The sequence below is a fragment of the Coregonus lavaretus genome (assembly GCF_964263955.1).
Source record: "Coregonus lavaretus genome assembly, chromosome: 1".
NCBI lineage: Eukaryota > Metazoa > Chordata > Actinopteri > Salmoniformes > Salmonidae > Coregonus > Coregonus lavaretus.
Genome location: NC_139988.1, coordinates 25,678,925 through 25,696,632, shown reverse-complemented (window position 1 = coordinate 25,696,632; position 17,708 = coordinate 25,678,925). Strand labels below are relative to the sequence as shown.

Genomic DNA, 17,708 nt, shown 5'->3' with positions numbered 1-17,708 from the left:
CCATTTTATTGTACTACTTCTATGAGTTGGTAAACAAACTGAAAGGGTGCATACTGCCACCTGGAGGAGTGTGTTGTTTGAACCGGTATAAAGCTTAGGTTAACGATTTACTGCCACCTGCAGTTATGGAGTATAATTCATTGGCTCAACCCTCCTGATGACCTGGATTGAATTATATGATCCTTCCTTAATCGAAGCAAACTTGTGATGATTTTCTGTGTTTCTTCGAAAAGACCTGCTCTCCGGAGTAGGGCGCCTTTGAAAGGAGTGATTACTGGGGTGGAGTTAAGTGTTGAGGTGGAGCAACTGAAATGGAAGATTCCCGGTGTCTGTCACGCCCGCCGTTTGGTACGACGCAGAACCGGTGGCGAGCGTGGTAAAACTGAGAAGACACTGTCCTTTTGAGTTTTGAAGTAGTCTTTGCCAGACAAAGTCATGTTGGATATGTCAGTTATCCCGTGACAGCTTTTGTGCCGAACCCACTAAGGTGTTTTAGATGCCAGCTTATGGTCATGTTGCAGCAGTCTGTAGGAGGGAGATTCTGAGATGTGAGAGATGTGCAGGAGGGCATGGGACAAAGGAATTTGTAGTATCGGTGGAAAAAACTGTGTGTGTCAATTGTGGGGGTGCCCATGTTGCTGGGGATCAGAAGTGCCCGGTGTGAGGCAGGTTGAGGTTGCCAGGGTCAGAGTAGAACAGACGGTGTCGTATGCTGAGGCAGTGAAGAGAGTAGAGGATGATAGGTCAAGGGTGAGTAGTAGGCGTAGGCCAATACAGAGTGATACGAATTTGTGCTTCAGTACGGTTGGCTTCTTAGCATTCATTGCATGGTTATCAACTGTACCGCAGAAATGTTACATCAATCACAGAAAATAGATGTTGTGGTGGCAGCTGCAGAGAAGTACTTGGGTATATGAAGTTTTACTGCAGAAGAGTTACAAGGTGTGTTGAACGAAAGAGTCCCGTCCTCCCAGGCCATCGGCCTGGTGTAGGATCAGTTAGGGTGAGAGTAGTGGAATGGGGTGGTGTTTATTTTTATGAAATAGTGGTATATAGGCGTAGGGTTTGTTGGTGGTGCATTTTTTCCCTTTTGCCCTTCCTTTTTATTTTTGTGTCACAAAGTGTAACGTGATCGACCACACACTACCGCACAGTAGGTTGTGGCATGCACAAACAAAATGTGTGAACGCCATGATACCAAAGAAGAAGAAGATCCTTCCTTATTAACCCATAGGAAGTCCCACCTACTACTTCAACATGTTGCTAAATCGGGCTTTTGGGCACTAGAGTCCTCTATCATTATCTATGGCTCCAACCAGGTGGTGGTGTTGGTGTCAGAATACAGTCAATGGTCAGAACAGAAGAGATGTTACATAGGCTTGGTCATAAGTAGGAAGAACACCAAGAGGGAAAGTCCGAGAGTCAGTTGAACAATCCGTCCCGAGGGAGAGGCTGAAAGCTGTGGCTAGCGATCAATCGTTGATAAACAAACAATCAAACTTTACTCGGTGTGGTGGCGGTTCGGCACGGCTGTGCTGTGACTGGGTCAGAGATGGTAGGAGATCGTGATGGAGAAGAAAGTGAAGCAAGTATGGAGCATAGTGGTACAAATAAAGGGGGGAGTAAGAAAAAGAAAGCGGGAGAGAAAGGGAGTAGGGGTTTGAAGGGGAGTGAGAGGTCTATGGAGGCAGAGAGGAGGCAGAAAAGGAAGTTTGAGGAGAGCAACATAGTTTCCAACTCTAGCGGCAGTTCGGAGGTAGAGAGTGCTGAGGAAGGGCAAGATAAGTCGTGAGGGGATCATGGAGGTGAGGAGGAGCATAAAGTGATTCTGACGTTTAGGGAGGAAGGGGGAGTTGGGGCGATGAGTCTGATAAGGTTGACGGCTGAGATAAAATAGTTCATTGGGGAAGTTGTCAATGCACATTTGTTAAGAGATGGGAGCTTGTTGGTATTCTGTAAGGACATGGCGCAGAGGGAAAAAGCTTTCAGAGTGAAGCAAATAGGGAAGTGTAAGGTGGTGTCGAGCAGCTGGACTGATCAAGAAGGGAAGCAGTGGTTTAATGGGGTGATAACAGGAGTGCCTGTGAGTGTTAGCACTGAAGAGGTAAGCGACAACTTGAGAGGAGGCATTCTAGTGAATGTTCAAAGATTGCAAGCGACAAAGGGTGGAGTTAAGGTAGTTAGCCTGTCTATTCTGTTACACTTCAAGGACCAGGTGCTGCCAAATAAAGTAACCATAGGATATATGAGTTATTATGTGAGGGCTTATGTACCGAAGCCTTTAAGATGTTATAAATGCCAGAACAGATGGATGAAAATGGCCAAGTGATGGAAAATCTGATAGAAATTAAAGATCTGGTGTGCCTGAATGATGGCCGAGGGACCAGGATTGATGTAGCCACAGGGAAATTGTCTGCCTTGGACCTCACTCTGGTATCTAGTGCAATGGCAGGAATCTGTGAGTGGGAGGTATGGGAGGAGTCGACAGTAGGGAGTGATCATTATCCCATAGTATGCACAGTAGGCCGGAGGGAGGAGGAGGTGTCAGTGTATGGAGTAGGCAGGTGGGTGTTTGGAAGGGCAAAGTGGGATCAGTTTCAGAAGCTGAGTGAGCAGGTGATGGCTCGGGTGGACATGAGAGGGGATGTGGATAGTATGAATAACTGGGTGAGAACAGCGTTAGTGGGGGCAGCTACTGAGTCTATATCTAAGAGTTCAGGGAGGAGGAGGAGAAGGAAAGCAGTCCCATGGTGGACGGAGGAGTGTGTGGCAATGGTGAGGAGTAGGAACAGGGCATTTAGAGTACTGAAAAGGACGCATAACTTCCAACATCTGATTCAGTATAAGCAGGCCCTGGTGAGGAGAACTATCCGTCAGGCAAAGAGGTCATGTTGGCGTCGGTTCTGTGACACTATTGAAAGGGCGACACCTGTGGGAGAAGTGTGGGGGATGATTAAGAGGATGAGTGGGGTCAGAAGGGAGTGGGATTACCCAGTGTTGACAAGTGGGAAGGATGTGGCAGTAACAGATGAGGAGAAGGCAGAGATGATGGTCAAAGCGTTTGCCCAAGTGCATAGCTCGGCAAATTTGGCAGAGGGGGAGAGAGAGAACGAGAGAGGAGCATCCTAGAGTGCTGGATAGGAGGGAGGATGAAAATGATGCATTGAATGCACCATTTACCATGGCAGAGGTGAAAAGGGCAATAGGTAAGGCTGGGTTGACTTCACCTGGGAAAGATGAGGTGTGCTATGTTATGTTGGCCCATCTTAGTGATGAAGCACTGGATAAGGTATTGGTGTTTTACAAGAGAGTGTGGGAGGAGGGGAAACTCAACAAGGACCCAACAAGACCAAAAAGCTATCGGCCAATAGCTTTAACATCACATGTAGGTAAGATTATGGAACGTATGATTACGGAGAGGCAAACTTACTTCCTGGAGAGCAGGGGGCTAGTATCACCACATCAGAGTGGGTTCAGGAAGGGTAGGGGAGCTATGGACCCAGTGCTCTGCTTAGAAGCAGAGGTCAGGAAGGCTCAGGTGAACAAGGAGACTGTAGTAGCTGTCTTTTTTGATGTGGAGAAAGCATATGATATGATGTGGAAGGAGGGGTTGTTAATCAAGCTTGATATTATGGGGTAGGAGGAAGAACGTACAACTGGATAAAGGATTTCCTGTTTGGAAGGTCTTTACAGGTGAGGGTAGGTAAGTCTATCAGGCAGCTACCTGATGGATAATGGTTCACCGCAGGGAAACGTGATTAGTCCTCTTGTTCTCAATCATGATCAATTATGTTTATTCTCAGGTACGGACGGATATTGGGAGGTCGTTATTTGCAGATGATGGGGCCTTATGGAAGAGGGGAAGAAATGTGCCATATACAGTCAGGAAGGTACAGGAAGCAATTGATGAGGTAGAGCGGTGGGCATTAATGTTGGGATTCAGGTTCTCTTTAGAGAAAACTCAGTGTTCTTTACCAGGAGGAAGGTGGTAGATGAGGTATGCTTGAGGTTATATGGGAGAAACTTGGAGACGGTGGGGGCCTTCATGTTCCTTGGGGTATACTTTGACACTAGACTGACCTGGGCAGAACACATTGAGAGAGTGGTGGGAAAGTCTAAAAAGGTGCTAAATGTGATGCGCTGTCTGACGGGGAAGGAGTGGGGGGCTGGGCGTTCCTCATTGAGGACCATGTATGTTGCATTGATCTGATCTGTAATAGACTAATAGACTTGTGGTCCTCTGTAGCTCAGCTGGTAGAGCACGGCGCTTGAAACGCCAAGGTAGTGGGTTCGATCCCCGGGACCACCCATACACAAAAATGTATGCACGCATGACTGTAAGTCACTTTGGATAAAAGCGTCTGCTAAATGGCATATTATTATTATTATTATTATAGACTATGACAGTATAGCGTATGGTTCGGCAGCCCGGACCTCATTGGAAAGGCTAGATGTCATACAGGGGCAAGGACTCAGAATATGTAGTGGGGCGTTTCGGAGGAAGTCAAGCCAGACAGAGTAGTTATTTGATCTGATTCATGTGCAGTGTTGATGAGTCTCCAGTCCTTTAGCTCACGTAGCAGACAAGACCTGCTTTATGAGGTGCTACAAACCCATGGCAGGATTAGACAGATGGGTATACAGATAAGATTTACTTTGGTCCCAGCCCATGTGGGGGTGGAGGGGAACGAGGCAGTTGATGTACTGGCTAAACAAGCACTTAGTAGTGGGGATGTTGATGTTGTAGTTTCAATGAGCAAGGCAGAGGCAAAAAGCCTGATATATACAGTGATGGTGCAGAGATGGCAGAAGAAGAGGAATAGAGATACAAAGGGCAGGCATTTATTTCAAGTACAGAGGAAAGTCGGGGAGGACGGCAGGAAGGGACAGAAGAGAGGAGGCTATTTTTACAAGATGGAGGGTGGGACACAGCCAGTTGAATAAGACCTTAAATGTGATAGGAAAGCATCCAACAGGAAAGTGTGATTATTGACAGGAAACAGAGACTGTGGAGCATGTATTGCTACTGTGTGGGCAGTATCAGCGGGAAAGAGAGAGGGTGAGATCTAGTATGAGGGAGAAGGGGATACAGGAAATTAGTTTGAAGAGTATATTGAATAGAATGTCATTAGATATAGTCTGAAATATTTTGTTATCTTTTTTAAGAGCAACGGGGGTGGCATTTATTTTCTCCCGGTCTCTGGCCCACACTCCAGTATAGTAGGTGGCGGTAATGCACCATAACGTTGGATGCCAACCGCCGATAAACCCCACCAAAGAAGAAGAAGAAGAAGAAGAAGAAGAATAAGAAGAAGGAAAAGGAAAAGGAAAAGGAAAGTCCAGTAGGTGGCGGTAATGTGACATAACATTGATTGCCAACCGCCACTGAAGAAGAATAGCTCGCTTTAGTGGTCGCGCAGCTGTGATTTGTTGTGATGGGCCTATGGATGTAATGTGAGTGAGCGTGGTTGACTCTAAGTAGTTTAGTGATGCTGTGTTCAAATGTCTGTTCATCGAGTTGAAACGGAGTGGGTGAGTGTATTTTTGACTCTCTTACTTAGCTTTTTGTCATTATCAGCAGCAATCAAAGATTGATCGTGTGGCTGTTAGTTAACGTGAGCTAGCTAGCTAACGTCCGCTAACCAACGCGTTAACAGTAGCTCGCTGTAGCATTTTTTGTTTCTCGTTGCAGCAGTAGCTAGGTCCACTGCGACAACCATGGGTCACCCAGCCGCTCAGCCTGTCCGCCAGGGTCTGCCGAGGTACACCATGCACCTTGGTAGATAAGAAAATAAAACTGTTACTAGCAGATAAAATTCACATACACATGGTAATCTCCTAAAAACAAAAGATGCCTAACCTTGGCAGCCTGGCGGATAGCCATCCCTGCCCCGCAGTCCTCCATGGCATGGAACATGTCCAACACACTCCACTGCTTCCTCTTGACTTTCTCCATGTTGTGGTGTTAATACAATGTAGCTAAATAACTTGGCATACTATACACAATTTAGAAAGATAACTCAATCTGAATATGTATAAACGTTTACATTTCAAAGCTAAAGCATTGAAAGGTGATGAAAGTTTTCACAATAACTGAAAGTGGACCCACGTTTTTTGTTTGATGTTATCTATAATAAATTAGTGTCCCAATTAGTTTAATATTGATGCATACATTGTAAAATTTGACTAAATACTGTCTATGTAGCTGTTGTAAGACGAAACATAGCCAACAGTGATAGGTGTCAAAAAATTAATGGTTCAAAGTTCCAAATACATTTTTGCAGATTGTGCAAAACGCCTCTGTCAGAGGACAACATTTTGATACGATAAAGCTTGACAACATTCAGCTGTTTTCGTGATATGTATTATCTAACGCTTACAATTTCTTTCCTTTTTGCTGTCTTAGCAGTTCTATCAACATTTAGCAACTAAGCTAGCATCATTAGAAAATCCGTTAGCTATATTTCAGAGGTAAAAAGTTGGATATTAAATGATGTGTGGTCTGTCGCCCAGTCGAATTTTACAATTATGCAGTGTGTTCCACAAAATGTGTACATAGGTTTTGAGCGTTTTCAAAAAAGTTAACTTAACTTACATAAATTGCACTGAAAATCGGTGGTCAGCTAGCTAGAAGGGTGTTGTTAGTCGCAAAACGTACCGTTATTTTCCAGTCCATTTAAATGTTGAGCTCGAGGTGATTTAGTCCTCCAACCGCTAGTGTCCGAAGTTGGGGGAAAATTAGCTAGCAATATTGCTAACTATGTAAACATAACATGACATTATGGTCAGACATTTTTACACTTAATCTTATGCATGTCTTTTGGTAATGTTAGGTCAGTAGCTAGCTTGTGATGAAATAGCTAGACCAGCTTTATCACAGTTGCAGCCGACAGTATTTTTCAGTTACAACTGGTTTCTGGCGGCCTTCTTCGGTTACACAGGTGTTCTGAACATGCTAGATGGCTAATTACTGTGACACAGGTGGTCTGCCTCTGTCTTCGGTCTGTCTTCCGTAAACATGCGCTGTAACATGGCGATATGGCTGTGTGGTAACACTAACCTAACCCTATAAATGTGTGTAGTAATTTAACATTTTGTTTTTGAAAATTATTTCTCGCTGATATGGAAGATATATTCCTTCTGTTTCCAAAACCGTATCCCTAGCGATGTGTGTTCACGTTTAGAACAAGTGGGCCTCTTCTTATAAGCCTTTTGGCAAATGTTTGAAAATGACGTATTTGCTACTTCATTATACAGGAGTTGCACATTTAAGCGATAAGGCCCGAGGGGGTGTGATATATTGCCAATATACCACGGCTTAGGGCTGTTCTTATCGACGACGCAACGCGGAGTGTATATTGGCCATATATCACAAACAACCGAGGTGCCTTATTGCTATTATAAACTGGTTACCAACATGGTTAGAGCAGTAAAAATAAATGTTTTGTCATACCCGTGGTATATGGTCTGATATACCACAGCTTTCTGCCAATCAGCATTCCGGGCTCGAACCACCCAGTTTATAATCAACAATACGCCATAGCCTTTTGACTGTAAGATGATAGGCTTGCTATTGTTGCATGTTTCCATTAAGCTCTTAATATAAATGGGCCGTTCCTTGTATGCATGCATAGTATTTTCTGTTGGTCACATTATTTTACTGTTTGGGGGAAAATATTAGTTTGACGGTTAAGGTTAATGAGGGTCAGTTAGTCAGCAGCAAAATTGACCGAAATTTGCATCCCTAAATTAGGCGCTAAAGGTAATTAGCATCTATGAATGGGGTTGGCAAAAAGAGTACTACTGTCTGTTGAATATCTAAGAAGATAATCAAATAAATTGTGTAACTTGCATTCAATTACAAACTCTTTGTCTCAGATTCTTTGTATTGTTTAAAACGGATAACCAAGCGTATATTTTCCCTCTGTGATTGAATTGCTGGTCTATGGCTTCCTCTATGCCTTCCGATTCCCTTTTCCTCAGGAGGAGGCAAGAAGCCCATGACAACATGAGTCCTGCAGCTGTGCCTGTGGTCCACTGCTGTTGTCACAGGAAAATCTGGTTACACTCAACAGATGCAGGGGGCTTCCAGCCTGCCACCTCTGTGTTCCTCCAGCCCATAGTGATCTGATCTACCCCTAGGCAATGGCGAGGAGAGGGCAGCGCCATGAATAGATACACCACCCTCAGGCAGCTCGGGGATGGCACCTACGGCTCAGTCATGCTCGGCCGCAGCCTGGAATCAGGGGAACTGGTCGCCATTAAGAAGTGAGTGTAGGGCACATTGTCATTGAATTGTTTTTTTTGTTGAAAAAAATGGCTGATCTCTGTGTGCAAATGCAGTCCATCTTTGCAGGGTTGGTAGCTAGTGTAGGCTACATATTATCCTCTGGTACCTAAATTGAAGGGCTTTAGCCTAAAAGTGGTTGTAGCTGCTAAACCGTGTAGTAAAATGAGCTGCCAGTGCCTGTGGGATTTGCTAGGAATGGCATTAGCAGGTGGCCACTCCCACATCCATGTGTGGTTAAGATGACAGCTGGTTAGAAAGATGTGTAGACAAATAAAAGTGCACGGATGACTGACAAGCCCACCCATTTAGCTGATAAAAAAAAAATAAAGGCATGTCTTGGTGGGTATGGTACCTTTGGGCAGCATCATAAAAGCCTCTGACTTCTATTTCTAGCTTTGACAGGAAGTGTGTGGGGCAGCTGCAGACTAGCAGCATAAATCCTAGCTAATAAATCAATGGCTAGTATGACATTACTATCTGTTCCAGCTGGCGGATAGCTGTTGATACGTAGGTAGTGTTAAGGGTAAGCAGCACATTTTCGACCATTGAGCAAAACATTTAATTTATTTAATAACAGAGCATTTTCTAAATTCCAACGTTCCACCTGCAACTAGCCATGGAAGTTTAGAAGACAGCGGTGGCTTCCAAGTCGGGAATTGAGGAAGTACCCTATTGCCAAGTAAAGGTTGGTCGAAAAGAAATGCGTCTGTACCTGTAGACTTTGTCATTGTTCTAACGCTAGTTAGCATTGGCTCGCGAAACTACTGCTAACTTCCTTCATACTCATACATGCAGAGATATAAAAATGTTATCCACAAGTTCGTCTGACTCTGGGCAAGTAGAACATGCCAGAATCTTGCAGTATCCCTCACTACCTACGTATCAGCGGCTATCTGCCAGCTGGAACAGATCGTAATGTCGGACTAGCCATTATTCGCTGCGTAAATCCATAATGTTGGTGGTGTCGCTGTCTTGAGATTGAAATAGAGAAGGCCTAGGCCAGGGTTCTTCAATTCCGGTCCTGGTGGGCCGAAACGCTTCTGTTTTTTATTTCTACCTGGTAGTTAATTGCACTCACCTGGTGTCCCAGGTCTGAATTAGCCCCTGATTAGAAGGAGAGGATGAAAAACAGGTGTTTCGGCCCTCGAGGACCGAAATTGAAGAACCCTGGCCTAGGCCTACGTGTTATAAACTTGTTTGGTCTTTTCAATCATACATTTTACGCACTACGTATTAATCTCTTTTATGAATCAAACTTCTTATATCAATCAAGAATCCCAATATGTTTTAAAATAAAAAGGATGACCTATGATGTCTGTCCTTTTATTAAAGGGATATTTCAGGATTTTGACAATGAAGCCGTTTATCTACTTCCCTGGAGTAAGATGAACTCGTGGATACCATTTTTATTTCTGAAGGAAGTTGCTAACTAGTGTTAGCGCAATTGCTAGTAAATACATTAGACTTCCAGTCATTGCGCTAACGCTAGTTAGCATTGCCTCGCGAAACTTCCTTCATACTGAATGCCGAGACTTGAAAATGGTATCCATGAGTTCATCTGACTCTGGGGAAGTAGATAAAGGGCCTCATTGCCAAAATATCCCTTTAAGTTAGGCTAATCATGAATGATTGCATATTTGTTTCAGAATGAAGAGAAAGTTCTACTCATGGGAAGAATGCATGAATCTTCGTGAGGTCATAGTAAGTGCTCCTTTCCAGATATTATGCTTGTGTGTAAAATGCTCCACATATTTATTCCAAAACATGGTAACAGCCTGTTTCACCTGTTACTGTTTTTGTATGACTATTTAAATTCCACCTCTGCTCAGAACCACAGAAACCAGCACAAATAATCTAGAAGGTGATTCTTCTGTGTACTGCCCTTGGATTTGAACTCTAGTTCCTGACCCAGACATTCATTCCTTACCTTAGAGCTTGGTACCAAAGGAGCGTAGCTGCATATTAGACGAATCCGGCCACTGAGGGATCTTAGTTGGAATGTCAGCTGTAAATAGCATGTGCCACCACCAAGACCCATAACGACTTTCCCCACTACTAAAAAAATATGGCATGCTGAAAGTTGCCTCCATACTTTCCAGTGCATGGGAAAACTGAGTCCTGCTTCACCTCTGTTTACTATGATCTGCCCTGGTTTGCTTAAAACATTAAAAAGCATAAGCAATCACTAATGGCTGCACTTTTAGAAATACCAGTTGTTCCCCACACTGTACCCAAGATGATATACTGTTTATTATATATATTTTTAATTTAACCTTTTATTTATCCAGGTGAGTCAATTAAGAACAAATTCTTATTTACAATGATGGTCTGGCAAGTGACGATTGGGAAGTGCTTTGATTGTCAAACCATGTTTTGATTTTGAACAAAAGCGTGTTTGTTGGGTTTAAGGGTGAGGCCTTGAATGTGTTACCTTTTATGTGTCGGTCTTACATGATGGAGTATTGCAGAGCTGTTTTTGATGATATACAGATTGAGGTGATTTCCCTCATGCTTGGTCTTGATTGATGAGGTACCATCTAATTTGTTCCCTCCTCCTTTCAGTCTTTAAAGAAACTCAACCATGCGAATGTGGTCAAACTCAAGGAGGTTATACGGGAAAATGACCACTTGTACTTTGTGTTTGAATACATGAAGGAGAACTTGTATCAACTAATGAAAGACAGGTAAATATTATAATTTTTTAAATCACAAAGCCTAAATATAGTCTATTTGAAAGGGGTTCAATGCTTTGGGGATACTTTTTCTCAGTATGTCAAAATCATGGCTCATGTATTGTTATTTGTATCATGTTACAGGTCTCGGCTGTTCCCTGAATCTGCTGTGCGAAATATTATGTTCCAGATACTGCAGGGATTAGCATTTATTCATAAGCATGGTATGATCCACTGTATACTTATCAGAATGATACACTAGCATGGAGATGTTTTTTGGTGGCACATTTTCTAGAAACGAGGTACACTATTTTGAAAAAGCTTTTCACGTGTTACTCTGTATGCTCGCTGTATGATTTCCCCCTCAGGATTTTTTCACAGGGATATGAAACCTGAGAACCTTCTATGCATGGGACCAGAGCTGGTGAAAATAGCTGACTTTGGGCTTGCTCGCGAGATAAGATCTCGGCCACCATACACAGACTATGTTTCAACAAGATGGTTAGTTTTGTTACCTCTATATGGGTTTTATGTGTCTGTGACACCATTTTGTGATTGATCAGTAAGACTGATCAAGTTCTCTGAATTTATTGGTCCCCTTTTCTGTCCGCAATGTGACAACATGATTCCTCTTGTATTTTCTGTCATGTGGAGCATCAACCAGCCTATAAAGCCTTTCTCCCTTCCTTGTGTTGAGACCTTAGAGACTGCTGCCATATGTACAGTCGTGGTCAAAAGTTTTGAGAATGACACAAGTATTGGTCTTCACAAAGTTTGCTGCTTCAGTGTTTTTAGATATTTTTGTCAGATGTTACTATGGTATACTGAAGTATAATTACAAGCATTCCATAAGTGTCAAAGGCTTTTATTGACAATTACATTAAGTTTATGCAAAGAGTCAATTTGCAGTGTTGACCCTTCTTTTTCAAGACCTCTGCAATCCGCCCTGGCATGCTGTCAATTAACTTCTGGGCCACATCCTGACTGATCGCAGCCCATTCTTGCATAATCAGTGCTTGGAGTTTGTTTGAATTTGTGGGTTTCTGTTTGTCCACCCGCCTCTTGAGGATTGACCACAAGTTCTCAATGGGATTAAGGTCTGGGGAGTTTCCTGGCCATGGACCTAAAATGTTGATGTTTTGTTCCCCGAGCCACTTAGTTATCACTTTTGCCTTATGGCAAGGTGCTTCATCATGCTGGAAAAGGCGTTGTTTGTCACCAAACTGTTCTTGGATGGTTAGGAGAAGTTGCTCTCGGAGGATGTGTTGGTACCATTCTTTATTCATGGCTGTGTTCTTAGGCAAAATTGTGAGTGAGCACACTCCCTTGGCTGAGAAGCAAACCCACACATGAATGGTCTCAGGATGCTTTGCTGTTGGCATGACACAGGACTGATTGTAGCATTCACCTTGTCTTCTCCAGACAATATTTTTTCCGGATGCCCCAAACAATCGGAAAGGGGATTCATCAGAGAAAATGACTTTACCCCAGTCCTCAGCAGTCCAATCCCTGTACCTTTTAGCAGAATATCAGTCTGTCCCTGATGTTTTTCCTGGAGAGAAGTGGCTTCCTCGCTGCCCTTCTTGACACCAGGCCATCCTCCAAAAGTTTTGCCTCACTGTGTGTGCAGATGCACTCACACCTGCCTGCTGCCATTCCTGAGTAAGCTCTGCATTGGTGGTGCCCCGATCACGCAGCTGAATTAACTTTAGGAGACGGACCTGGCGCTTGCTGGACTTTCTTGGGCGCCCTGAAGCCTTCTTCACAACAATTGAACCTCTCTCCTTGAAGTTCTTGATGATCCGATAAATGGTTGATTTAGGTGCAATCTTACTAGCAATATCCCTGCCTGTGAAGCCCTTTTTGTGCAAAGCAATGATGATGGCACGTGTTTCCTTGCAGGTAACCATGGTTAACAGAGGAAGAATAATGATTTCAAGCACCACCCTCCTTTTAAAGCTTCCAGTCTGTTATTCTAACTCAATCAGCATGACAGAGTGATCTCCAGCCTTGTCCTCGTCAACACTCTCACCTGTGTTAACGAGAGAATCACTGACATGTCAGCTGGTCCTTTTGTGGCAGGGCTGAAATGCAGTGGAAATGTTTTTTGGGGGATTAAGTTCATTTTCATGGCAAAGAGGGACTTCGCAATTAATTGCAATTCATCTGATCACTCTTCATAACATTCTGGAGTATATGCAAATTGCCATCATAAAAACTGAGGCAGTAGACTTTGTGAAAATTAATGTTTGTCATTATCAAAACTTTTGACCACGACTGTACATAGTCATTGAACACTGTTCACTTTAATGTTTACGTAATGTCTATTGTTTTGAAATCGTTTCTGTAGTTAGACAAAGATAAGATTAACATTATTCTGTTTGAATTTAATTTGATCTGTGACTAATTAAACCAATTGATTACTCACTTTATATGTACTGTGCATTCGGAAAGTATTCAGACCCCTTGACTTTTTCCACATTTTGTTGCGTTACAGCTTTATTCTAAAATTGATTTAATTGATTTTTTTCCCCTCATCAACCTACACACAATAACCCCGAAGAACACAGTGGCCTTCATCATTCTTTAAATGGAAGAAGTTTAGAACCACCAAGACTCTTCCTAGAGCTGGCCGCCTGGCCAAACTGAGCAATCGGGGGAGAAGGGCCTTGGTCAGGGAGGTGACCAAGAACCCGATGGTCACTCTGACAGAGCTCCAGAGTTCCTATGTGGAAATGGGAGAACCTTCCAGAAGGACAACCATATCTGCAGCACTCCACCAATCAGGCTTTTATGACTGTGGCCAGATGGAAGCCACTCCTCAAACAAGATTCTCTGGTCTGATGAAACCAAGATTGAACTCTTTGGCCTGAATGCCAAGCGTCACGTCTGGCGGAAACCTGGCACCATCCCTACGGTGAAGCATGGTGATGGCAGCATCATGCTTTGGGGATGTTTTTCAGCGGTAGGGACTGGGAGACTAGTCAGGATTGCGGGAAAGATGAACGGAGCAAAGTACAGAGAGTACAGAGAGAAAACCTGCTCAGGACCTCAGACTGGGGCGAAGGTTCACCTTCCAACAGGACAACGACCCTAAGTCAACGGGTCTGAATACTTTCCGAATGCACTGTACATACGGTATTGTCGACATAGATCATCCTATATAACTACTGCTGTACATAACCTTTTCCTACATGTCCATACTGTCTATACACTCCGTGTATTTATATCCCGGACTCTGGCATTGCTTGTTCTGATATTTATTGTTTCTTCTTTTTTTGGGGGGGGGGGGATTATTTGTGTATTATTATTGTGCTGTTAAACATTTACTGCACTGCTGGAGTTAGGGAACAAAAGCATTTCCCTGCACCTGCTTTAACATCTGCTCATCTGTGTATGTGACAAATAAACTTTGATTTGATATCCAGGTACAGAGCTCCAGAAGTGCTGCTGAGGTCCACCTCCTACAGCTCTCCTATAGACCAGTGGGCTGTGGGCTGCATCATGGCAGAGCTCTACACCCTCAGGCCTCTGTTCCCGGGCTCCAGTGAAGTGGACACCATTTTCAAAATTTGCCAAGTCTTGGGAACTCCAAAGAAGGTAGCTTTGTTCTCCGGGGCTGTTAGATCCAGTATATCAGCCTGATATAAGCTATACTGTCCTCACATCTTCATGTAGAATGTCTCATGGTGTTGTTAAATTCATAAATCAAACCTCACTGAAGATGTGGTGATTAGTCTTGTGTGATGTGCTTTTGAAATGACAAACTTCTTCCCAGATTATTTTTGTCATAACATTTAAAAAATGTTCTGTTTTATCTCTGTACTAATCCACTTCCTCTAGAATGACTGGCCAGAGGGCTTCCAGTTGTCGGCAGCCATGAATTTCCGCTGGCCCCAGTGTGTCCCCAGTAATCTGAGGAGTCTGATCCCCAACGCCAGTACTGAGGCCATCCACCTCATGAGAGACCTACTCCAGTGGGACCCTAAGAAGAGGCCAGCCTCTGCACAGGTAGCACACCTTGGCTGGAGCTAAACAATTTAGATATTCTAACATTTTAATGTCATTTTAGCTGATTAATATATCCTGCTTAGGGCTCAACGGAAACCAATAAATTATTTTATTCTCCATTTGCAGGCCCTCAGGTATTCATACTTCTACGTGGGTCAGGCGTTGGGCACGCCTCAGCAGATCCTGGAGCAGGGCAGGCCTCAGCCTGGTCCCCTACTTCCACAGCCACCACAACCATCACCTCTGCAGCAGCAACAACCACTGCTGCTCAAACCAGTGCCCCCTCCCCAGCCAGTGCCCCCAAATCCGCATTTCACCTCGTCCAGGCCCCTGCAACAGATCGAGCCAGCCCCCGCCCCGGTTCCATTATACCAGAGGCACACAGAGCTGCTGCGAGAGCAGCCCAACCGCATAGTGAAGCAGGAGGAGACTGAGAGAGTCCCACAGACCCGTTTACCTTACATTGTTGACAAGAGCTTGCAGAGCCAGGTGAGTTTGCAGTCATCAACCAGGGCTACCTGAGCACGACAAGCATTCATCCGCGTAATCATGTCATTAGATGTTAGAATACCTTGTTAAATTAATCCAAAATGCAATGGCTACGAATGCAAAGTTGATGAATTCTTCAGAAATGTAATTGAGCCATTTTGCTTCTTTGTCTCTCTCATAGAGATTGTTAATACACCATTTCCTTTTTTCGAGTTGACCCAGGAGGCTGAAAATGCCAACTTCTTAAGCTATCAGGTGAAACCTAAGGGTGGAGGACGCCGGCGATGGGGCCACGGCACAGGCCTCCTAAAGGGTGACGGCTGGGATGACTTTGAGGACACAGAGCTGACCTCTCTAAGTGTTCTGTGCAAAACAAACTTTCCTACTGAAAAACGAAGAGAGGATACGTTGAGCAGGTGAGACTCTCTGTCCCTATGAGTTATCAGTTTGATCTTTTCAGATAAAGGCTTTATGTATTTCTGCTATGTCTTTCAGGTATGGAAATGTTTTGGATTTTAGCAGCCCCAAAGTTAAGGGGCATGTGACAACAGGTGACGAGGCACCTTTGAATCTGAACAAGGCAATGTCCTACCAGGAGCCTTCGAGAACAGCCTCTGCCAAACAGCATTACTTGAAGCAGTCAAGATATCTACCAGGTAGAAAGACAAAAACATGACCTTCCTTCCAAATTGATATTTTCAGTAAGGAACGTCTAGTTACTGCTAATGTATATCATAAAATGGGGTCACTCATTAATCGGCATTGAGCCTTCTTTATCAGTGAACTTTGAACTCGATTTATCTGCCACTTGTCTACCAAATCAGAGACAAACGCATGTACATGCTCTGATATAGAATGCCAAATTATTTTTAAACCTGGGTGAAACTACATTATTTTCATCACTTGATTTATCAATGATCATCTCAGGAGTGGCTAATGTTGCTGAGTCATGATGATTTAGTCTTGTTGAGCCACAAGGGGCAGCTTGTTGTGATTTAAATTATGTTGCAAACTTTCTCAACTTTACTTCTACTTCCTAATCTCTCCTATCTCACCTGCAGGTTTAAGTACCAAAAAGAATATGGCAATAAATTCCAACAAAGACTACAGTGAAGGCAACCGCTGGGGCAGCAGCAGTATTCCTGTAGGAGGGACACTTCCTAGCAGAAACACTCATGGTAACGATTTGGGTTGGGACCAACATCCTGGATGTTTATCACCTGTCACCTTACTAAACAGAAGGCTGGGTGGTATAAGCTAAGGTTATGTGTCTGTTGTTTGTTTACAGTACAACATTTAACTTGAATGTCCTTTTATCTTTGATGGCCCAATCACAGGTTCAAATACACTTCCAAGTGGATATGTACCATCCTATTACAAAAAAGAGGTTGGCTCTGCCGGCCAAAGAGTGCAACTCGAACCTATAGGGGACTCGACAGCATCAAGTGAGTGATCTTTGTAGTCTCAATGCACAGTTGTCAGTCCAGTCTTAGTGCTGTGTAGTAATGTAATAATGTGGCTTGTCCCTGCTGTCACAGATTATGCAACCTGGAGGTCATCAAGCAGAAGTCAGATGGGTGCCTCATCCTATCTGCCGTCACCCACCAAGACTACACCTGGCCTACGGTCTCGCCCCCCAGTACAGGCCATCCATGGGCGCACAGACTGGTCTGCCAAATATGGACACCGCTAGTGGCCTCTTTGGGGCACTTGTGTTATGGCCTGGAACAGATGTCTGTATTCCTGATTTCTCTTTTCCGTATAAAAGGAAAAACAGATGTTTTCATAATATGAATTATCAAAGTATGTACATGTTATACAGCAATAACCTTGGTTTTGTATTGTTCTGTGTATATATTGTTCAATGTACAACCTTTTCAATGTACAGTGGGGAGAACAAGTATTTGATACACTGACAATTTTACAGGTTTTCCTACTTACAAAGCATGTAGAGGTCTGTAATTTTTATCATAGGTACACTTCAACTGTGAGAGACGGAATCTAAAACAAAAATCCAGAAAATCACATTGTATGATTTTTAAGTAATGAATTTGCATTTTATTGCATGACGTAAGTATTTGATACATCAGAAAAGCAGAACTTAATATTTGGTACAGAAACCTTTGTTTGCAATTACAGAGATCATACGTTTCCTGTAGGTCTTCACCAGGTTTGCACACACTGCAGCAGGGATTTTGGCCCACTCCTCCATACAGACCTTCTCCAGATCCTTCAGCTTTCGGGGC

The 17,708-nt window shown here is 43.6% G+C and overlaps 1 protein-coding gene across 1 annotated transcript; it reads left to right on the top strand.

Moving 5' to 3' along the window:
* The first annotated feature begins 5,399 nt into the window (after positions 1–5,399).
* LOC311130854 (serine/threonine-protein kinase ICK-like) lies at positions 5,400–17,708 on the top strand. The gene is made up of 14 exons (XM_084163660.1): positions 5,400–5,532; positions 7,984–8,268; positions 9,937–9,991; positions 10,853–10,974; positions 11,107–11,186; positions 11,331–11,463; positions 14,391–14,562; positions 14,806–14,973; positions 15,100–15,462; positions 15,685–15,878; positions 15,958–16,118; positions 16,524–16,640; positions 16,800–16,907; positions 17,001–17,708. The coding sequence occupies exons 2-14, from the start codon at positions 8,168–8,170 to the stop codon at positions 17,153–17,155; spliced, it is 1,929 nt and encodes a 642-aa protein (XP_084019786.1). The 5' UTR covers positions 5,400–5,532; positions 7,984–8,167; the 3' UTR covers positions 17,156–17,708.

Excerpts from the sequence above, each read along its gene's own strand:
- LOC311130854 (XM_084163660.1), top strand. The coding sequence starts at position 8,168 with ATGAATAGATACACCACCCTCAGGCAGCTCGGGGATGGCACCTACGGC. Across the intron at positions 10,975-11,106 it reads TATCAACTAATGAAAGACAG|GTCTCGGCTGTTCCCTGAAT; the intron begins GTAAATATTATA and ends ATCATGTTACAG. Across the intron at positions 15,463-15,684 it reads ACAAGAGCTTGCAGAGCCAG|GAGGCTGAAAATGCCAACTT; the intron begins GTGAGTTTGCAG and ends GAGTTGACCCAG.